This window comes from Phacochoerus africanus, chromosome 2 (assembly GCF_016906955.1).
Source record: "Phacochoerus africanus isolate WHEZ1 chromosome 2, ROS_Pafr_v1, whole genome shotgun sequence".
Classification (NCBI taxonomy): domain Eukaryota; kingdom Metazoa; phylum Chordata; class Mammalia; order Artiodactyla; family Suidae; genus Phacochoerus; species Phacochoerus africanus.
The window spans coordinates 8,046,016-8,069,562 of record NC_062545.1 but is presented as its reverse complement, the minus strand read 5'-3'; the positions used below and the strand labels follow the sequence as shown (position 1 = coordinate 8,069,562).

General features: G+C 47.8%; 1 protein-coding gene across 3 annotated transcripts in view; it reads left to right on the top strand.

The window, feature by feature from the left end:
- The window catches only part of FNDC1 (fibronectin type III domain containing 1), a 98,029-nt gene that overhangs the window by 57,126 nt on the left and 17,356 nt on the right, over positions 1-23,547 (top strand). For all 3 annotated transcript variants that reach the window (XM_047769818.1, XM_047769817.1, XM_047769816.1), the window contains 7 exons: positions 1,716-4,376; positions 5,353-5,453; positions 8,580-8,691; positions 9,816-10,235; positions 18,398-18,466; positions 20,480-20,638; positions 22,620-22,850. In XM_047769818.1, the coding sequence (XP_047625774.1) occupies positions 1,716-4,376; positions 5,353-5,453; positions 8,580-8,691; positions 9,816-10,235; positions 18,398-18,466; positions 20,480-20,638; positions 22,620-22,850 (3,753 nt within the window). The remainder of the gene's footprint in view (positions 1-1,715; positions 4,377-5,352; positions 5,454-8,579; positions 8,692-9,815; positions 10,236-18,397; positions 18,467-20,479; positions 20,639-22,619; positions 22,851-23,547) is intronic.

Here is a 23,547-nt window from a genome sequence, read left to right as displayed (position 1 = left end):
CTAATAACATTCATTGCTATTACAATATTACAATAACATGAATGTATTAATTATGTGATTAATCTCTTTGTGTTAGTTGGGGTTTATGAGGACAGGGAATAATTTATTTCTTGGCTTTCTTAACAATTGAAGTGTAATTGATTTACAATGTTGTGTTAGTTTCAGGTGTACAGAAAAGTGATTCAGATATATATATATATGTAATTATATATATAGTTTTTCAGATTATTTTCCCATATAGATTATCACAAAATATTGCAGAGTTCTGTGCTATACAGTAGAGTCTTGTTGTTTATCTACTTTATGACTAGTCGGGGAAAGAATATTTTTTACAGGTGTAATGTGACATTTTTAGTTGTTAGCTCATTTCAATGAATAAATAGCACATAAACTTTTTATAGTTTGTAGTTCCTCATTTGCGAATGCAGCTTTACTCAGAAAGATTTCTGTTACCATGTTTATCTGCTCAGTATCAAAACCCAGCAGGTTAATAAAGTCCACAGTTGGAATGGGGTGTTTCTGGACTGTGTTTTCTTTCCTGCTTTCCTGTATTTACACCAGATATTAGTAGCTCTCGCCTCCATTATATTCTGTGAAGATCCACAGTATAGCGCAATATTTAACACTTCTGCCCTAGAAAAACTGAAATAGATGGAGTTTGCCCCTCTGGATCACCTACTGCTACATAAATCCTTCTCTGGTAGCATCCCTTCCCACACTGGCCCCTGCTCTCAAGAAAGGGAGAATTTGGAGTTCCCGTCATGGCTTAGTGGTTCGTGAACCCAACTAGCATCCATGAGGATGCGGGTTTGATCCCTGGCCTTGCTCAGTGGGTTAAGGATCTGGTGTTGCCGTGAGCTGTGTTGCAGGTCGCAGACACAGCTTGGATCTGGTGTTGCTGTGACTGTGGTGTAGCTCCCGCAACTATAGCTCCGATTCGATCCCTAGCCTGGGAACTTCCATATGCCGCAGGGGTGGCAATAAAAGACAAAAAGACCAAAAAAAAAAAAAAAAGAAAGAAAGAAAAGAAAGGGAGAATTGTAGGATATACATAATATAATGTTTTGCCTACCCCAGGGATCTTTTAATTTTAGGCTTTATTGTGGGATCATAATGATGTAACCATCATTAAAGGGATTTTAAGCCAGAAGAAAAAAAGCAAGTAAATACATCTTAGGCAGAAGAGGGAACACTTTGTAATGCCTCAAAAATTACAAATTTCTAGCTCACCCCAGTCATTTGCAAATTACACACAGCACATCTCCATGGAGTTTTGAGCACAGATCATTTAACATAATGTGCCAGGCTGATATGTATTTCTTGCCTCTGCTCTAAAGAACAGCCCTAAGTTATCTGTACTATCTTGACAGTTATATTAAGAAAGTCCCACATAAGATTTTATACTTACAGAATTAATGGATTTCTTCAAGGTCCTCATTTCAGAAATCCTTCAAATAAGCTGTGACATAGCCTGATTCAACTTACAGAAATTCAATGCACATGTATTTTTTAGGACTGTATTACAGAAAGCAAAAGTGGAATTTAAAAGAGATTGCTATCATTGGGAAAGTAAGGGTCCAATGTCTTAAGAAGGAGAACTTATCAGTTATAATTACTAATGTTAAACTTTCGTACTGCCATCTGAAATTCTCAATTTTCTGCTGCACTTTTTCACATTTCTTCTTTGACGCCAAATTCTTTAAAATCTATGACAGGCCCTACCAGCGAGCCCGATGTTCCGCAGAAAGAAGACGCAGAAGACGATGAGAAACCTGAAAAGCCTGAGCCTTCCTCCTCGAAAGACACTCTCTTGCCTGTTTCTCCCCAAGGGAGAAATGTCAAGAATGCCCTTCTTGACATGAAGAACAAAATATTGGCTAATGGTGGGCTGCCCAGAAAACCCCAGCTTCCCCCTAGAAAGACCGAGGGCTTGGATCTTCAGTCGACAGAAATCACCGATGAGGAAGAGCTGGATTCCCGAGGGGACCCACCCACGTCGCCCTCGGCGACCCAAGAACAGAAGCCCCAGCAGAGGCCACCAAGTAGGTTTCTCCATCCGGTCCTCGCTCCTGGCAGGACTCCGCTGAGAGCCCGAACGCCAGTACTGCCTCGAAGGGAGGGCACGGACAGGCGTGGCTCCCCGCCGGCCTCCCACCCCCGTCCAGGGCCGCCCCCCTCGACAGCGTCTGCCCCCGCCACACCCTCCCAGGGAAGCGCTCACCGCCTTTTTGGGCGTCCCTCTTCCAACGTGCCTTCCGGCTCTACTGACAATGACTCAGTGGGCCAGGGGGAGGAAGAGCCAGCCGCAGGCTCCCCCCATCCCAAGGACGCAGCCTCCCAGCAGCCACCGCCCAAGAGCGCAGCCATCGCCCGGCCCGCGGTGTCGCCCAGCCGCCAGCCCCCCTGGAACGCCCTGCGCGACAGAAGCCCTGTGCACCAGGGCGCAAAACCAGCCTTGCCTGCTCGGAGGGCGCCCCATTCTGAGGCTGGGGAGGGAAATTCGAAGGCTTCAGCCCCATCCTCGAGACTTTCTCCAGCCCATGGGGGGTCGTCTCGGCTGCTGCCCACCCAACCCCACCCGGGGTCTCCTCCGCTCTCCTGGGGCTGGAAGGATGGTCACGAGGCCCCGGCCGTCAAGTCCAACGCGCCATCCCGGTCTACTAAGCCTTCCTCGGCGTCTTCTCGTCTCACCTCCAGGACACAGGTCACTGAGGAAGCAGAAGACTCTGATGAGGACGGTGACAATGAGGCAGAGGGAAAAGGGAGGCAGGCGGAGGCCACGGCCCCAACATTTCGGGCCCGGCTGCCCGCAGGCTCACCTGTCTCTGGACACTTTAGTTTGCTCAGAAGCAGGCCCTTTGCCGCCCACGGGAGATACCCACACGGATTTGGCAGCGGCCGAGGACCCCGGTTACAGCCCTCCAGCTCCCCGCCGTCCACCCTGTCTCCCCGCGGTCACTCGAGGGTGAGTTCTCATCCAGCTTCCGACCGTAGGCCAGGCTCCACTGTCCATGAGGACAGCGAAGAGAGGGAGGCCGAAGATGAGAAGCCACTTCCCTCCACCGTGGTGAATGACCCCATGCCTTCCTCCTCCAGGCAGCCCACCTCCCGCGTGGCGGACCACCTGAGAAGAGGTCCCCAGAGAGGGCAGAGCCTGCACCGGAAGGAGCCCCTCGCAGAGAACCCCAAATCCGCCGGGACTTGGGCAGGGGTGCATCCTCAGGCCAAATCCCCATCCTCTAAGGCACAGGATGCTCACCAGAGCACAGACGCGGGCGCGGAGGGCGGTTCTCCCAAAACGCAAATGGTCCCCGCTCGGCCACCCACAGCAAGGTCACAGCACCACCCGGCGTCCAGCGTGACCAAAAGGCTGGGTGCCGGGTCCGCCAGTCCCGCAAAGCAGCCTTCTTCCGCGGTCTCTCCGTCCCATCCACAGACGCACGGCCCTCGCAGCAAGGACGTGGGGCGTCTGCCTTCCAAGTCCCAGCACGCGCTCCCCCAGACGGGGGATCCCCAGCCCACGTCGCAGGAAAGCGCCTCCTTCTCGGATCCTTACTCGTCCAGAGGGAAACAGTCCTCCCTCACGGCGAGCTCCCGGGAGGTGCTCTCCAAGTCGCCCCAGAATCCGAACGAGGATTCTGAAAGCGGAAACCACGACGACCGCGCAGAAGCAGCACCCCCGGCGGCGGGTGCCAAGGACGCCTCCCCGTCCCTTCCCAAGCACCGCCAGGTGGGGGCTCCGGGCGACGGTCACCTCCGCAGACCCCCAGCCAGGGCCGGCAGCCCCCATCCCTACGCCCGCACCAGGGTCCCCGGAAGAGCAGGGACCCAGACGGTGGGGAAGAAGGACGTTGCGTCTCCGGCCACAGCATCCAAAAGGGAACCCCTGCGGGCTAAATCGCAGCAGTCGGTCTCGGCCGAGGAGGAGGATGAAGACGTGATGTTTTTTAAAGGAGGAAAGGACAAGGACTCTCTCTCTTCCTCGGCTCCAAAGTGGCCCTCCTCCTTCATCCCCAGGGGCAGCAAACATGCGGACAGGAGCATCACGAAGGGAGACGCAGAACCCGCCGTCGTGCCGGCGGCCCCCAGAGCGAGCTCCCCGTGGGACGAGAACGCCACCCCGGTGAAGCGTCCTCCTCCTCCTCCACGTCCTGGCAGCTCCCCGAGAGCCTCGCACCTCCCGCCCAGACAGCCGCCTCGCAGCCCTGCCACCCCAAGTCCCACGGTGGGCACCCCCGCCCCGCCGCGGTTCACCACGCACGCCCCTGCCACCTACTCCTCCACCACCCCTATGCTCTCCCTGCGCCAGCGCATGATGAACGCCAGATTCCGGAACCCTCTCTCTCGAGCGCCGGTGAGACCCCCTTCCAGACAAGGTAATTTGCTTTTAACTTAGCATCTTTCATATGCTGCTCAGCAGTGTTGGCCGCAGTTCCTAAGAGGCTTTAATCCTTTTTATCCAGCATCTGCTCTGTGCGGGCGTTGTGTTAGGAGCTTGGCAGATGGTCCATCATCTCATCCTCTTGACCATTTCCTAGCTGTTTGCCTTGCCTCTCCTGGTTTTGAGACGAGGAAGGAGGCTTGGGGATCTGAGTGGTTTGTTGGAGGTTAGATAGAAAGTCACTGAGCTGTAAAAAAAAAAGGGGGGGGGGGAGGGGCTGAGCTATAATTCCAGTGCCAAAAATTAATTCCACAGCCCTCTGCCATTCCACCACCCCCTACTGCCTCTCTGAGTTCCTTAGTATCCGCTTTAAATCTGTGAAAATGTGTCACCGCCATGATGCCAAGCTCCAGTTCCTGTACTCTAGGTTATTTGTAATTGTTCCTGGGCCAGGGTGTATTAAGGAATCCACAGGAAGGCATTAGCTACTTGTGTAGCCCGTGTGTGATTCCTCCTATAAAAACCCTTCAACTGAACACACCGCAGGACAAACTCTCATGTCTTAGATGCGAATCGCTTGGACATTGCAGTCAGTGAATGTTGTTGAAAACCTCCAGAAAAGGCACGTTGAAGACGATTGCCACACAGAGGATGTGTGACACTAGTACACTTTGGAGAGAATTTTCTCCGTCCTTCCAACTCCCCCCTCCCCACCCCCACTGGCTAACGTAAAACTACAGCTGCTACTGTCTGGAGCTTTATCTGGAAAACTTGCTTATGCTGAATCCTGCCCTGGAGAAGTCACAATTTTTTAAAACTCTCATTATCTAACATATTTGAGCTATTCTTTTAGAATTCTGTTGAGTGTTTCTGCTTGAAATGATGCCTTACTACGTAGAGTTTGATGTGAAGTCCTCCTTCAAGGACAGTCGAATTTAGCAGGTTCTGTTGTTGTTTTCTGCACTGTGTAGGTTACAACGGCAGATCGAACGGAGAAGGGAGAGTACTTCCTGGTAGTAACGGGCATCCGAGTGGACAAAGAATTATCAATGGCCCTCAAGGAACAAAGTGGGTAGGTAACCTTCTTTACACGTACTAGTGTTTTTATGCTCTTGGGAAGAGAAGAATAATGGACCTTGTGTAACAGTAAATGAAGCGGCCTTTTTTTTTTTCCCCCATCTTTTTAACCACTCTTTTTTTTTTCATTTTAATTTTTTTAATAGTCATTTCCCCAATACATTTTTTTCCTACTGTACAGTACGGTGACCCAGTTACACATACATGTACATAGTCTATTTTTGCACATGATCATGCGCCATCATAAGTGACTAGACAGAGTTCCCACTGCTACACAGCAGGATCTCATTGCCCATCCATTCCAGAGGCTATGGTTTGCGTCTGTTAACCCCAAGCTCCCAGTCCATCCCACTCCCTCCCCCTCCTCCTTGGCAACCACAAGTCTGTTCTCCGAGTCCATGAGTTTCTTTTCTGTGGAAAAGTTCATTTGTGCCTTATATTAGATCCCAGATATAAGTGATATCATATGGTATTTGTCTTTCTCTTTCTGACGTACTTCACTCAGTGTAAGAGTCTCTAGGTTTTAACCACTCTTATGTCAATATCCTATATTGTTTCTTCCTGTGCTCAGAAGAATCTTTGACTCTCCTGCATAATTAGTTTGCTCTCTTCTCCTAGATCGTAAGATCAGACAGTGGTCTCTGTTCCCCTTGGCCACGACTAGTTAGGAAGATCACACAAATGTATGATCCCATTTTTATAGAGAGTGAACTTCAATTTTCCCACTCCAGATAGCTTTATTTTATTTTTTGTCTATTGTACAGTGAAATAGCGTACATATTTTCTGTAAATTATCTCAAATCCTTTGTAAAAGGAAGCAGGGGGAAAAAAAAACAAAACAAAACATCAAACAAACAAAAAGATCCCTGAATCAAATAGGCAGTTTGTATCAGACCATCTTTTGACTCCTCTAACAATTATTGTTGGACTAAAATAAAAAAATAAGTATTATTACTTTATGTGTGTTTGAGCTAGCTGACGTTGAATCCCCGGGGTTAAGATAAATGCTCAGGAGTTTTTGAGAGGTTTAGGAAGATGGTCAGAACACCACGGTGTTCAGAGTTTTAAAATATTTTTTCAAATAATCAAAAAAGTATTCAGAGTCGAATTCCTGGTCCAAACTTCCCATTTATAACAATAAGGTTTAGGACAACACATTGAAGAATTTCAAAGAATTTTCAGTCTCAGATGATCTAAAGGTATATTTTATCATTTCTCAAAGGAACAGACATATACTGAAGAAAGACTGCATATTGAAGCAAAGTGTAAACAATTTTGAATTAAAATGGTATGGAGTAGACTTCAAAAGCAGGGTTTATAGAAATAAGTTTTATTTTAATTACTGAGACTGCATCCAACAAGGTGGCCTGCTTACAGGCATTCCTCCAGTGGCCCGATTGGGCAGAGGCATGGTTTTCAAACATTCTGGAGCATCAGAATCACTGGGGTGCTTGCCAGTACAGTCTGGGTAGGGCCAGGTAATTCTCACATCTGATAAGTTCTCAGGTTGAAGCAACTGGTCCAGGACCACACTTCAAGAACGACCAGTATAACAGCATGAGTGACTTCTTAACAAAGATAGTAATACCTTTTTTTTCAAGTTCTGTAATTCCTTAGAATATGAAAATTTTGCATGCATGCTACATTAGGCATTGGCATTGCAAATTAAGTTGTTTTGGGTGTAACAGCTTTGTTTTTTAACATTAACGGCAGAATGGAAACATACCGTGTTCAAGGTAAGAAGTTAAAAAAATTCAGAAATGTATGAGAAAGATAACAAGCATCCCAAACCATTTCTCAGAAATAACCGCTGTTGGGAGTTCCCATTGTGGCTCAGCAGGTTAAGAACCTGACATAGTCTTGGTGAGGATGTGGGTTCAATCCTTGGCCCTGCTCAGTGGGTTAAGGAGCTAGTGTTGCTGCAAGCTGTGGCAGAGGTCGAAGATGTGGCTCAGATCCAGTGTTGCTGTGGCTGTGGCATAGGCAGGCAGCTGCAGCTCCAATTCAACCCCTAGCCCAAGAATTTCCATATGCCACAGGTGTGGCCATAAAAAGGAATAAATAAATAAATACACAAATAAAGTCTGTTTTTTATTTTCGTTTTTGTCCACCCCGTGGCATATGGAACTCCTAGGCCAGGGATCAGATCCAAGCCCCAGTCATGAGCTAAGCTGAAACTGCTGTATCAATGCCAGATCCTTAACCTACTGTGCAGGGCCAGGGATCGAACCTACATTCTAGAGCTCCTGTCCCAGAGCTCCCAAGATGCTGCCAGTACCATTGTGCCACAGCGGGAGCTCCAAGGCTGTTTTTTTTTTTTTTTTTTTAAAGAAAGAAATAACCACTGTTAACAGCTTGGAATATATATGTCCAGATTTTTTTCTTTGCAATTTTAAGCCTATGTACACAAAGTAATATATTTTAATATTGCAAAATAATCAGCCCTATGGAGTTCCGGTCATGACGCAGTGGTTAACGAATCTGACTAGGAACCATGAGGTTGTGGGTTCGATCCCTGCCCTTGCTCAGTGGGTTAACGAACCGGCGTTGCTGTGAGCTGTGGTGTAGGTTGCAGATGTGGCTCGGATCCTGCGTTGCTGTGGCTCTGGCGTAGGCCGGTGGCTACAGCTCCGATTCAACCACTGGCCTGGGAACCTCCATATGCCTCGGAAGCAGCCCAAGAAATAGCAAAAAAAAAAAAAAAAAAAAATCAGCCCTATAATCTAAGTCTGTATCAGGATACGTTAGTAAGAACGGAATTTCTAAATCCTTTACATTGGCTGCAGAGTATTTCACTATATGGATGGGCCATAATTTATTTAATCTCCTTCCTCCCTGGATGAACTCTTAGGTCATTCGCTGCTTTTTAGCATATTACACACAACATGCTAAATGGTCAAAGTGTTTTGAACATCTTTGGAATGTTCGAGAAATTTAAAGCCCTTTATATGTTAAAACAAGTATAATATGAAATACGACAGTCTTGTACTTTACTCTTGAGAATAAACCTTCTGAATAACGCTGACAAAAGCGTTTCCTACTCCCATATGTTCATGTCGTTGGATTAATGTGAACACTGTGAAATGTCCAATACACCCTGTAATCTGCGTCGTGGCTTTAGGTCGTGGATCTGGATCGTGGGTTAGTCTTGAACGCCGAAGGAAGATACCTCCAAGATTCACAAGGAAATCCTCTTCGGGTTAAACTAGGAGGAGATGGTCGAACCATTGTGGGTAAGCGAGAGTGATTTTTAAGAACAGCCCTGTCCTCAGTTAGCTGTAAAGGAACCGCTTCTCTTTGCTTCCTCCTCCTCATTTTTGTTTGGTTGGTTTTTTTTTTTTCCTTTTATGGCCCCACCCGAGGCATATGGAGGTTCCCAGGCTAGGGGTCTAATCAGAGCTGTAGCCGCCAGCCTATACCACAGCCACAGCAACGCGGGATCCGAGCCGTGTCTGCAACCTACACCGCAGCTCACGGCAACGCCAGATCCTTAACCCACTGAGCGAGGCCAGGGGTCGAACCCGCAGCCTCATGGTTCCCAGTCGGATTTGTTTCCGCTGCACCACGATGGGAACTCCCTCCTCCTCATTGTTGCTGGAGGTCCCTGGTCCAGGTACTTTTGGCCGAGTGGAAAGGAGGGCCTCAAGGAAAGGCAGAACTCAGCTCTTCCCCTGGTCCAGAAAAGGTGGCCCTTGCTGTCGTTCTTGAGATTGGGCAGTGGAGAGCAGGAGTCAGCATAGCAGCTTCTGAAACCAAACCCTGTCTGCTCTCTGTTATGGTATAGCCTGTGAGCTTGGAATGGTTGTTACATTTTGAATGATTGCAAAAACTCATAGAAAAATCACACCTCTGATGTGACTGTTACATTAAAGTCACAGTTCACTATCCACTCACAGTGTTCTGGAGCAGAGACGCGTGCATCTGTTGGCAGACGGTCTATGGCTTTTTTGCCCTGCAAGGGCAAAGTTGAGTAGGGGCGACATAAAGCATAAAATATTTCCTCTCTGGCCCTTTACAGAATACGTTGCCATCACGGGTCCAAAGTAACATTTAAATCTTTAAGGGGAGGAATGAAGGGGAGGAAAGGCTTATTTTCTTTAGTACAGGCCCAGAGTTATTGCATGTAATGAGACACATCGGAGCAACATTTATGCATGTATATAAGGTAGTAATGGACATTAGAAAAAAAACAGAAATTTCTGGAAAGCAGCAGATACTGTTTCCTCAGCAGATAGCCTCTTAATTATCCCTTTGCCTGTTACTGATTGAAATATAAGCCTCCATCACTTTGACAGCGCACTTTCCACGTGCTTCTTCACTTCCCCTGTTGCACAGCTTTTGTTTGCTTTTGTTTCAGATCTGGGAGGGACCCCGGTCGTGAGCCCTGACGGCCTCCCCCTCTTCGGGCAGGGGCGACATAGCAAACCCTTGGCCAGCGCCCAGGATAAGCCCATTTTGAGTCTCGGAGGGAAGCCGCTGGTGGGCTTGGAGGTCATCAAAACCACCACCCAGGCCCCCCCCACCCCCACCCCCACCCCCACCACCACGCGACCCACCACGACCACGACCCCCCGGCCCACCACCACCCCTCGGCCCACCTCGCGCCCAACGACCGCCAGAACCACTACGCAGTCCACCACGCGACCCACCACGACCACGACCCCAGAGCCCACCACCCCCGCCCCCACCTGCCCCCCGGGGACCCTGGAACGGCATGATGAAGACGGCAACCTCGTGATGGGCTCAAGCGGGGTCCCGGAGTGCGACCCCGAGGAAGGTAACCATCTTCGTTCTAACGGTAACTCGCGGGACTGCACTTCGGAGCAGGATCACAGAGGCTGCAGGCAGGGCGAGCGGGGTGCGCAGAGGAGCCGCAGCTCGGGGCGTTTCTAACCGACAAGGTTTGTTGAGAGTATCGTGTCCCAACTAAGGTGGTCCAATTTAGCAAGTAAAAATATCCCGTGGGGAGTTCCCGCTGGGGTGCAACAGCATCGGCAGCGTCTGGGGAGCACTGGTTCACAGGTTCCATTCCCGGCCATGCACAGTGGATGAAGGATCCAGAGCTGCTGTAGGTTGAAACTGAGGCTCAGATGTGAGCCCTGGCCTGGGGACTGCATATGCCAGGGGGTGGTCAAAAATGAAAAAAAAAAAATATATATATATATATATGTGTGTGTGTGTGTGTGTATAGAGAGAGAGAGAGAGAGAGAGAGCACACACGTGGGACACGCATATATGAAAAATTATCTAAATCCAGATCTCAGTGGGTGACCTGTGTTTTATCTGGCAACACTTGTCACAACTCAAATCAAATATTTAGCTGAGGAGTTCCCGTCGTGGCGCAGCAGAAGCGAATCTGACTAGGAACCATGAGGTTGCAGGTTCGATCCCTGGCCTCACTCAGTGGGTTAAGGATCCGGCATTGCCACGAGCTGTGGTGTAGGTCGCAGATGTGGCTCGGATCTGGCATTGCTGTGGCTGTGGTGTAGGCTGGCAGCAACAGCTCCCATTGGTCCCCTAGCCTGGGAACCTCCATATGCTGCAGGTGCGGCTCTAAAAAGACAAAAAGACAAAAAAAAAAAAAATTTAGCTGAAACATGGGACATGATTAGTTTGGACTAGCATTTCCCAAAGTATATCCCACTGGCTGTTAGCAGATAAGTTTTATATATATATAAAGCAGATATGTATATATAAAGCAGATTAGTTTTATACTGTTGGACTAGCCTCATGAAAGAGTCTTATCTGGAATTTCCAAGAAAAGTAGTATTTCCCAAGCAGCTTTGCTCAGCTCTCCCTTTGGGAAAGGCTAACCCAGTGGGGTCAGTCCACTGGGTCAGACAGCCTTGGCCCTGGCAGGGCTGTCCTGCCACCTGCCCTGTCTTCCCCCTGCCGGCCCCCTCCCTCCAGCGCTTCTCCCTGAAGAATGGGAGCTGGGGCACTTTTGGCCAAGTCACATGGGAGCTGAGACGCCATCGTCTTCTCTGCTCAGCCCCCGGTCGAGGGGCTTCGGAAGGGGCCATCCTGTCTTTGCTTCAGGCTTGGAGGAGGCAGATGCATCTTCTCTCCCTCAGGTTGAAGTGAATCTCAGGGCAGGCTGGAAAGCTTCTGTGGTTTTAAGCTAACGCAGAGTGGAGGCCCCTCGTTTCAGGAATCAATTGATTGCCCTGAATTCTTACCCAATCGTTGACCCGCTAAACCCAATCACTGTGAACGTGGCTGCTGTCTCTGAGTTGGGAATTCTGCTTGAAGTCAATCTTTCCGTGGGAAAATTCCAAATCAACATGAGACGTATCTGAAAAATTCACCCTGAAGAGCAAGGAAGCTACCCAAGAGGAAGAGAACCATGGTGGAAAAAGAGTCTCACGCACTCAGTTTACCTGTGAGTACGAACTGAATTTACCTTTGGATTTGCAGTGTGAAAATGTTGCGTTCTTTTCTTGACCCCTTACTTCTGCATATACATTAATGTGGTTTTTTTTTATATATACAAGTATAGTTAGAACAGATATTTACTTAATAATTGATTGTAAACAAAGGAGGAGCATTTTGGATTTGGTTCTAATCTGCTGCTATTATTCATACTTTACATTTTCTTGAGTCTGCTTTTATGTAGCCCTTATTGCATTTCTTTTCATTTACTTTGTAATTGTGGACTTTTATTTGCCACGAAAGCCCATATTTTTCTTGGTGTTTTTGTTTCTTCTTTTCTTTGCAAATCATGATAGGGCCGTATATTTTTTTACTTTGCTCCTGTGCATTTATCTGATGGACTAACCCAAGCCAAATTAGTGTAGTAATAATTTGAAAATAAGGACTGAGTCTTGGAAAACAAATTAAATCTGGGAAAAGCAACATATCATCCTCAAACAATATTATAATGTCCTCTCATTTATTATTTTAAAAATACTTCGGTATGGCAGACCTTCCTTTATTTTTTTTAGTGGAGCAGAGTTGATTTGCAGTGTTGTGTCAATTTCTGCTGGACCGCGTAGTGACCAGACATGCATATATATACATTCTTTTTCTCATACCTTCTTCCATCATGTTCTAACCCAGGAGACAGGACATCGTTGCCTGTGCTGTACAGCAGGACCCCATGGCTTATCCATTCTAAATGTAATAGAGTACCTTTTCTGCTCCCTTAAAAATGTCACTAAACCTTTTCTTCCCAGTATTATTTCCAGCCATAGCTATTTTTGTTTAAAACATTTAAAATCACAGCTGTAGCAAGATAAAAATAACATGCCGTAGAGTTCACTTTTCCAGTGTACCATTTTTAGTTGTGCAGCCGTCCCCACTATCAGATTCCAGAACATTTTCATCCGCCCCCAGAAGAAACCCCGTACTCCTGAGTAGTCAGTCTGCCCTCCCTGCTCCTCCCAACTCAGATCCACGTTCTGTCTCTTCCTTTTTGCCTCTTCGGGACATTTCATGTAAATGGCATCCAAGGAAATGGGTCCTTTTGCCGCTGGCTTCTTCCACTTGGCGTAGTTCGTTCTCCGGTTTCATCCCCGTTGTAGAATATCTCTGTTCTTCATTCCTTTGATTGCGGAGGAACATTCCACAGTGTGCAGAGACCGCATGTTATCCACGCATCAGCTGATGGACGTTTGGGTTGTTTCCACCTTTTGTCTGTTGTGACTCATGCCGCTGAGAACTGTCAAAGGTTTGTTCTTTTTTCTTTTGAATCCTTGTTTCTGAGCTCTCTTGTGTAGACTTGCTGTGTCGAGTGGTGACTCTGTGTTTTACTTTTTGAGGGACCAATCAGACTGTTTTCTGTAGCAGCTGCACATTTTCCTTCTCATCAGTAATACGTGAGACTTCCATTTTCTCCCCTTCTTCACCAACGCTTGTTACCATCTTGTAGCCATCGAGGTGGGTGTGAGGCGACATCTCGTGGTTTAGATCACAGTTCCTTAATAACGAAAGATGTTGACATAGCTATTTTTAATACTTTCCGTTCATAGGTTCTGAAATTGGAAGTGAGCATGACTTTTGTGTCTAGATAAACCCTGATGTAGTGAATTTATTTGATAAGTGTTTCTTTATCATTGCGCCAGTAATTTCACTATGAGAAAACCCACGTGGTAATTCAAAGAGGCTGGAGTAAGCGCTTGTTTTCGCCTTCCTGGTTTCATTCATCCTTTTAGGAAATACGATCAGCAAACGATCACTAAGCACCTGCTCCACACGCATCAGGTTCTGGGAATGATCACTAAGCACCTATTCCACACGTATCGGGTTCTGGGAGACACAGAGAAGCAGGTGACATGGCTGTGCCTCTGAACCTTCACCGTCTCACTCACGATCTACCTGAGATGACAGTTGCTAGAAACAGCTCCCTCTTGTTAAAAAACCAAACTGTTGTTCTTTATGACAGAGCAAGACGAGACAAAAACCCTTTTTCCCGGGCCCGAAGCTTCCGCCTGTCTTCTTTTGTTCTTTCATCTCTGTGGGCAGGTCAGTTCCGATTCTACCCCCCTCCCATTTCTTAGACTTCATGCCTCCCTTGGGAGGCTGGTCCTATTGGCTCAGCCCTCAAATCTGTCCTTCTTAGTGCCCATCCTTGCACCAGCTTCCTACCCAGAGGCCACCTCCGACACCCGTTCCTCAGCGTTGCTCTGACCCCAGGCACTGGCTTGCCGTGGGAACACAAAGCATCGTTCCCGCTTCATCCATCACTGGAGTGCGAGTGCGGCTGGCAGGCCCAGTCCTAAAGAGAGGGATCAGTCAAAGCGAGCATCTTAGTGAGCACTTAGCTTCTAAAGACAGCTCCTAGCTCCAAAATCACAGTCAAGATTGTTCCTGAAAATCCCACGTGTTGTCTTTGAAATACAGGTAGCGTTTGCCGTTTCGTGGCTACACCCGTTGCGGTGGGCTTGACGCGCAAAAGCGCGTTCTATAAATGCAGTGATGACACTTTGAGGAGAAGGTGATGTCCCACTTCTCCTCCTCACACCTAACCCGCCGAGCCACCCGTACGAACCACCTCTCCCCGCCTCTTGCTCTGCTCTCCTGTTTGTGTTTTCTCTCAAGTCCTTCTTGATGCTGCAGGAAGTAGATACAGTGGGCTCTCCTTAGCGGTTTTGCATCCTCGGGTTCCGTCAAACTGAGATGATTGAATCTGCAGATGTAAAACCTGAGGGAGGGCCTGCGGTATTCCTTGTACTACACTATTTAATGTAAGGGACTTGAGCATCCAAGCTTTTGGTATTCGAGGGGGCTCCTGGGCCAGTTCCCTGTGTATATTGAGGGACAGCTGTGGTTTAGTCTCTAATGTACACGCACAGATGCCGGGGGTCCTCGTGTGCACAACCAGTATTTGTTGACCAAGCAAATTTTGGCCATGGCCCTCGGCAGCCTAGTAACCTAAAGCTGTTATTGCGGTGATGATGGTTTCGGACCCGTGTGGTGACCACCGGGATACCGGCCCTTCCCAGACTCCCCTCTCCGACCCCGACCCAGCCAACCATTTGTCATTACCTTCCATTGGCAACATCCTCAAATTTTGTTTCTAGCCCGCCCCTTTTAAAACCATTTTGTCGGATCTCTTAGTCTGGGCTCCCCTGGTTGCATCATGCCCTCTTTTCCTTTGAAACACTGCTTTACAGTAGTGTTCTGGGAATAACCTTGTGTCATTAAATCATTCCACTAAATTAAGCAGTGTTTATGTCCTTCCTCATTTGTTATAGATGCCACATGGTAGGCAGATTCCTGTAAGCGTAGATGCTTATTATATATTATATACTTGGCAGTGTGTTGGTGTTCTTTGTATCTCTTTACACACACACACACACACACACACACACACTTTTTTGCTTACTGTGACTATTGTATTAAATAATAAACTCCTCTGGACAGAGGTAATGTCTTTGGCTTCACCTCGGCGTCCTCATCGTACTTCATCATGCATTTGAGGATATCTAAACCATTCCCTGAGCCATAGGCATGCTCCGTTTTCTAACTGAGACGTCTTTTACCAGTGATCCTTGTTTTTCAGGTTCCATTGCGGCAGTGGGTCTGATGATATCATGTGTCTGGAAATGTTACCAGCCAGCTGAACATCTCCTGCAGTTTGTAACATGACCTTGGGCTGTGCTTTAGAAGAACATCAGTCATTATGGAAAACAGTTCCATCCAGGCACAGCTCACTCGCAAGACAGAAGATGCAAAGGGAATAACTGAAAACTCACTTGAGCTGGAACAACCAGATAATTTGCAGATATCCTGGGGTTTCAAATGGCTAAAATTTACCTTCTCTCTAAGCGTCTAATGAAAATCTTTTCTATAGTTTAAAAAAATATCCCTGGAGCTAAGGCCCAAACATTTTACACTCATTTTTTCATTTGGAGAAACCACTCAAGAAGATAAACGGGATCACATGCTTGGTGGCTGGCAGCTGAAGAGGTGGAAGTTTTTGACGTTGGTGCTGGGCTGACGCATGAAATGCCCTGTTGTGTGTAGTTTCAGGTGCTTCAGAGTGGCACTCGGACAAAGCGAATCCTGAGGGTCAGCTTTTCCAAAACAAGTATAAGTCTATTTCATGACGTCTGGAAGCTTCTTTTCCTTGGAATCAGGATGGCGCTATTTTAGAAAAAAATCATGCCTGACTTTATTTGGTCCTAAAACAACAGAAAAAAAAAAAAAAGGAGCACTAAATCATTCAGGAGGATGTTTCTTTTGCCAGAAGGTTTAACGACTGTCACTCATCTTGACAAGTGATCCAGGTCTGCAAGGTTAAAGGCATCGTTTCTGTGGCCTGGTCCTGGACCAGAATGTTCCACCTCCTCGAGGAATTGCACTTCTTACCAGGGCTCCGCGAAGGAAGCCCTGTCCTTTGTCCTTTTTGTCTAGGATGTAAAATTGTACCGTTTAGTTATTTGGACCCAACCAAAAATAATGTTGAAAAGAGACGAATCTGAGCTCTTAGAAGGAGAAACGCAAAAGTTAAATTGACAAGGGAGAGAAAATGTTACTTTGGGAAACAACAGCACGATAACCCCAAACGTCAGGTGGTGTGGACTTGAAAAGGATCTGCTTTGAACCAGCTCAGAAGTAATTCCTCTTGACCCAGACATACTGCCATTACAATGACCTCAAAAGAATGAGGTCTCATTGTTTTCCTTGAAATGCCCATCCCGAAGGGTGGGCAGTTCACAGCTTCTCTCTTGTTGACGTTTGTTGGCGCCATCAGAACACACCTGGTGTCACCAGGAAGACACCTGGCATCACCACCTCCATGATGAGGCAGGTGGGGGGCATCCCCCCCAGCCCTCTGGTGTCTCAGGCCTTTTACCACCGTCACAGAAGGGCCAGGCAGGCAAGGCGAGGCTGCCGTTGTCCTCCACTGGCCCAGTTGGTTTTGGCAGCGTCACGTTCATGAGGCTATTTAAAGCAGGCTCAGAAAAAGGCTAGCGGAATGATGATATTGGCATATTTCTGGGGAAAGATCAGCCATCTCCTAAGGGTAAAAGATTCAAAATCGGGGCATCTGATTTTTTTCGTTTGTTTGTTTTAGTGAAGGTTTATATACTTTCTACCTCATTTCCCCCTTCATCTTGCTGCCAAATGCCAATTCTTACAAATCACCTTAAGGTTTGCTAGTGATGGGACTGGCTAGTCCAGCTTTTAAACAGTGGAGGCCGTTTTAGGAAGTAGAAAGGTCGATTCTGTTTTCCCTCTGTCCTTTTGCAGCATGTGCCTCCAGGTGGGTTCTAAATCCTTGGTGTCCTTAGCTGAGCCGTGGGTATAATAAACCCCACCTAGTTTTACCAGAGGATTAACCCAGACAGTATATACATGGCAATGCCTGATGCCCAGAGGGAAACCCACCTTACCAGCTAGTTTCCTCCTCTCCCAGCCGGTCACCCCCACCCCCCTTTTAAGGGCTCCTTAAAAACGTTTCGAGTTCTTTGTAATTGCGGTGGAATTTCTCTGAGTTTTTTCAAGTTAGGAAATCCTTTGTCTCGAGATCTTCTCCACTGCAGAGAAACATTCTGCTTTTTTCAGCTGCATCTCGGTCCCCCAAGGAGAGAAAAAAATATATTGGTTTCCTCGCATCTTCTCAAAAAAAGCTTCTGCTTGACGTGCCCCAATCTGGAAGCAAAGATGAGTTTTGCGTTTTAAGTCACTCACTTTTCTCACCCGGATTGTCATCCACACTCATATCAGTTCCGTCATTGACAGGAGTCGTTGTAACAACAGTGCTTCTGCTGAGCTTCCTGGAAGACATCAAGAAATCACACGTGAAAGTCTACACAGGGTAGTTCTGTGGTCGTGATAGACTTAGTGGTTTTTGTAAGTAAAACCCAGCCCATGGATAAAGACCAGTTTGTAATCATTGGAATACGATTTTGAAATTTCAAATGCCGGTTAAGAGGTCTGATTAGCATGGGCTAATCTCCAGAGTTGGTGAGAGAGGGCGGGAGCCTGAGAACTCTGAGGTGAGGCTGGCCAGACTGAAAGTAGGAGCCGCAGGAAGTCCTCCGGGACACGTGAGCCGCCAGATCCAGGCGATGGAGAGCATGAGAATGCCATGTACAAGGGAGCTCCCGGAAGGATTTTTGTCTCCATTCTGGGTACCAGCCGCCACTCTCCGAGCATGCCTATTCTCAGACATGCGACCTGCAGGCCAGGGCTGGAGCTGAGAGCTGCCTGGGCAGGCGGCAGGGAGCTCAGGACGGGCCCCCCAGGCCGGAGGGTGGGAAACAATGCTGAGGCTGTTTTGATCCGAGGGCCTCCCCGGTGCCTGTTCCTGATCGGGGTCCCTTCCCCTTCTTCTAACGCGCTTCCTTCTGAGGCCGCTGAGGAGGCCCTGGCAGGGGAGGCTCATTCCCGTTGAAACCGTCGTGGGGCGGGATCTCTGTGCCCTGGGAACGATGCTGAGACGCAGCCCGGGGGGCTTTGATGACCCTTTCTCCCCACCTCCTTCACTAGATGAGTTCTCAGGATTGGAGACGGACACCGAAGTGCCCACGGAGGAAGCCTACGTTATCTACGATGAAGGTACCGGGGATTTTCAATGCATCAGTTGGACCCTGTTCTTATTTAAAAAATGTTTTTAAAGTAAAAGTGTAGGTGATTTGCAATGTGGTGCTGATTATGCAGTTGTGTAGTAAAGTGACGTAGTTATCCACGGAGATGCATCATCTTTTTCATGTTCCTTTCCATTATAGTTTATCTCAGGAGATTGGACATAGTTGCCTGTGCTGTCCAGCAGGACCTCCTTGCTTATTCCTTCGAAATCTAATAGTTTGCATCTACTCACCCCAAACTCCCAGTCCATCCCTCTCCCTCCCCCTCCCCCTTGGCAACCAGAAGTCTGGGATGTCTCTGTGTCTGCGCATCTGTTCTCTATGTCTGCGAGTCTGTTCCTGTTTCGTAGATAGGTTCATTTGTGCCACATTTTAGATTCCGCACGTAAGTGACATACGAAGTGGATGCTCTCAATTTCCATTGCTTTCGGAACCTGGTGCTAGGTGGCAACATTTAGGGAGGGGGGGTTGTAGCACCCCCCCCCCGTTTCCAAGTTAGCCCCCCCCATACAGACTGGACCCGGAGGAAAACAGTGGGCGTGATACGAAGATGAAGCTCTCAGACAAGTCCCCTGAGTCCCCCTTTCCCTCCCTCTCACCCCCTCCTTCTTCTAGAAATTCTGTAGATTCTTCAGTTGGGACCTCCCTTCCTCCTCTGCCTGCCCCCCCCCCACTATTAGTGAGATGATTTGGTTTAGCCAAGTCTCAGCTTCCCCTTCTTGGCCCTTTGACTTCTCATCTCTCCTTTCTCTGCTTTTCTAATTACATGAAAGGCCATACTGTAGATGGGCTGATTTTTTTTTTTCATCATAGAATGTTTTCAAGTGAAGGTAAGTTTCTAAGATGGAGAATTCGCATGCCCTGAACGGCACCTGGAACAGATGCTGCGTCGCAACCAACACTGGAATGAGACCGCTGACCCCGTAACTGGCCTGCATGTTTTATGAGTTGCCTCCACAATTGAAGAGATTCCCTAGAGATCTTGTCTTCTCCCTGCGCTGACCTTTGACCCCCCGGATGTCTGTCTTTGCTTGTGCTTCAGCTGCCTGCTGTCTGTCTGCAGTTCCAGGGCTCTTAAATCCTGAATGCGGGAATCACGAGAGTTCAAGCAGTGGTCCAATCCTACCGTTTGCAAACAAAAACGGACTTAGCAGCAATACAGAAGATGTGAGAAAACAAAGGACGTTTTCTTCACACCTTTGACCATTCTAAACCCCCTTTTTATGCTTTTGGGCTGTTGAAAAGGGAGCAGAGTTTTCTTTTTTGTTGCCAGGTTCGTTCTCGGAATAGGATGAATCTCACCCCCTTCCCAGAAAAAAAGCCCCCTCATTTTTTAAAAACCAAGTTGATTTTCTCATGTGAATCTTTTATGGCTCTAAAAGGGAACATTGTTGAGGTGGAAAATGATCTCGGACCAGTAACAAGAGCATGTTAAACTGGATAAGTCGTAAGGTTCTGTCTACCAGCATTGATTCTAAGGTCTCATTTTTTTGGTCATTGGTGTTTCTTTTTTTTTTCCCTTCCTTTCTTTTACCTGCAGCTGCTTCTCTGAAAGGAGTGACATGGGGGGAAATACTGTTTTGTTAGCAACGAAATCCATTTAGGCATAGCATTTATTTATCTTTTAATTTTTTAAAAGTTGTAGTGAGGTACAGTTGATTTACAAGCTAGCGGTCTTTTCTGCTGTACCTCAGAGTGATTCAGTTACACACGTACACACATCCATTCTCTTTCAGATTCTTCTCCCACATAGATTAGCACCGAATACTGGGTGGAGTTCTCTGTGCTAGACAGCAGGTCCCCGTGGGCCAGTCATTGCATAGACTTCAGTGTGCCTATGCCCGTCGAGGCAGAGCATTTATTCCAGGGGGTATGCATGAGCACGTCTTAGTGCAGAGCTCAATCTCAAGGAGGTATCTTTTGACGGCCAACAGTTGCCCCTTTTCTGGAAGCGCCCGGTTACAAAACCCTCGTATCATTTCAGATTATGAATTTGAGACCTCCAAGCCACCAGCCACCACCCAGCCCTCCACCACCAGGCCGGCCACCACTGCTACCACGCCCGCCGTCATCCCCCCAGAAGGCTCTATCAGTTCCTATCCCGAAGAAGCATTCGATCTGGCTGGAAAGAAACGCTTTGTTGGTAAATTGAACGTCCTTAATCAGGGAAACATGAGTTTTAGACGTCGGTGTTTTGAAGAAGAGCAGAACTAATCTCTTGGCTTGGCCTCGGCAGCACATTTGGAGCAGACGCTTTCCCAGAGTGAAGTTTCCATCTGGGGGTGATCCGGGGAGTCGGTCCTGTTTCAATGCACACGAGCTTGCTTTCTGCAGAAGTCGGGGGAGGGGTGCGTGCAGGAAAACCTTGGGTATCTGGCAGAGCAGCGTTTAGAGAGGCTGCCTTGTGCAGAGGCAGAGTCGGCATCACTCTTACTGATCATTATGTCCAGGAAATATGAGTATATTTTATTGCAGCCAACTTTCCTGAACTGAGACTTCCACTAGACCTTGCCTGCACGTTGTTTGTTAAATTCTTCCTAAAAGATGCACAGTTTACTGAACTGAGCTACTAGTTCATCTTAGAGTTTCAAAGAGTTGAAGCTCTTTTCCTTCCATTTATTTCCCGTAGGTTTCATGCGCCTCAAGGGCTTGGGGTCTAGAAATTGAGTCTATCCTTCTTTCTTGGTCATGAAAACAATTTCAGGAGGAAATTCTCTCTCACTAAACTGTGTTTCATTCCCTTTGGGAGGCTTCTTTTCCCATGCCCTTCATGAACTTTGCTAACGAGACATTAACATATTACTAAGTGGAAAAAAAAATATATTACTGAGTGGAGACAGGCAACAGCTTAAACTAATATCACACTTTTCTGTTTCCAAAACAAATGTTCTGCCATAAGCAGAGAACAGCACTTTCCAGCCAAGCTGTAGTGTTGAGTGTCTGAACCACACGTTCTTGCAGCCCCAGAATATTCAGTGGAAGGATTCCTGAGGCAGATGCGAACGCGGGCCCATGGCATATGCAGCAGCTTGGCTCCGTTCACCAAATGTTCTGATCTTTCTCTCTGTAGTTCCATGACAGAAATTGAAATACTTTCAGAGCTATTATTAGCTGTTCCAAAGCACTCTTCTAAGTCCGAAAGGCTTACTGTTGTCTAGCTATTTTCAACTGCCTGTAAGTCTCTAAAGCATAGTAGACCACTCCCCTAACTTCCTGATAAGATCTGTAAACAAGCTTGAAAGGCCTCCTTTTATACAGATTATTGGAAAATGGAGGGACTAGAAACTGCCTTCAGTCCTCACACACTGAGAATTCTGAGAATCCGAGTGAAAAGATACAATGGAACGTTTAGAAAGTGCTAGAAGTTGCCACGTGGGAGCACTCGACGGTCTTGAGCCCAGTATAAAGCCGAAACCCAGTTCCTTGGCTTTCTGGACCGAGAGCGCGTATGTAGGAGGAAGAGCTGTGGACTGGAGGGGAGGCCCCTGTTTGGTCCAGGCTGAGCATCTGTAGGCTCAGCTGGGACATGGCTTATCAGTTCCTGTCCCGCCTTAATCCTGGGGCCCTTGTGCCTCTGGAGATCATGTATGTAGAAAAAGCTGGATCCTCTCAGTACATGTGAACCCCTGTTGTTGTGCTGAGTGGTGCTGTTCCGGCTGTTTGGGCCTGGCCTGTGCAGATATTCCAGATGCTTCTGAGAGTCCCTGAAGTCCCCAGGAAAGGCCACCCAGGACTGAGCCTGGAGGCTGTACGTCTTGATCCGTGTGTGTTGTTTTTCTGGTCCCAGCGCAGTCTAGGGAGTGGACCGTGTTGAGAGAACGCAGTTGGGCTGATTCACGGTCTTCCGCGTGTTTGGACACAGGAATGGCAGGATGCTGCAGACTGTACATTGAATTATACTATGGAGGCATAATGGTCAATGCTGAGGGGGCAGTAGGGTCTTCCGAAACCAGCAGATTGAAAGATGTAAGTACACGGGTCCGTTCAGAAGAGCCAGGGATGTGTCTGGGTTAGGCATCAGTGCTGATGATACTCTGGAAATTAGCAGGAGGAGACTGGATGGTGGGTCTAGTCCATGGAGCAGACCTCTTCAGCAGTGCGACTGGGCGTCTGTTCTTTTCCAGCTCCTTACGTGACGTACCTAAATAAAGACCCCTCCGCCCCGTGCTCTCTGACCGATGCTTTGGATCACTTCCAAGTGGAGAGCCTGGACGAAATCATTCCAAATGACCTGAAGAAGAGTGACCTGCCTCCCCAACACGTCCCCCGCAACATCACCGTGGTCGCTGTGGAAGGCTGCCACTCATTCGTCATTGTGGACTGGGACAAAGCCGCCCCGGGAGATATGATAACAGGTGTGTCCCAGGTAGATGCTTAGAGGTCCTGTGGACCTGTAGGTGGGAGATACAGACGATAAAGGATGGATGGATGATGGACGGATGCAAGGATGGATGGGCTGGATAAGGGAATGATGGACGGATGCAAGGATGGATGGATAGGTCAACTAGATGGAGGCATAAATGAATTGATGCATGAATGCAGATGTCTTATTATAAAAGGACGAAGTAGAGGCAGTAAGGGAAGCCTTGTGGGGTAGTATGAAATGCATTAGAGGGAAAGTAGAATCCCTGAATTCTAGTTCCAGATTGGTTTGCATGGCCCGGGACGACCTTCCTCATCTCCCTGGACCTTGTTTCCTCCTGTACAAAATAATCATTACATCTCTTACACATGCCAATCCTGCAAATAGCCGGGGAGCCCATGGAGCCACTTGGAAGGCTAGATCCTGCAGCATGCGTGATGGAAAAGCTCCTACTTTGTGCCACCCTGAGTCACAGTCAGCCCCGGAATGGTGACTCAGCCTCCCTCCTTCCCTCTGTGCCTTCTGGGTGCTTCTCTGCCCTTCCGGGTGCCCCTGAATTCCTCAGGTGGGAACTGGATGTGATGGAAAAATACCTGGGGATCTTGAGCCTCCTAGGTCCTGGCCTGTGAGGTGTTCACGAGATGATTTGACTCTGCCGAGGATATATTCGAGGATGGATTTGCTAAGTT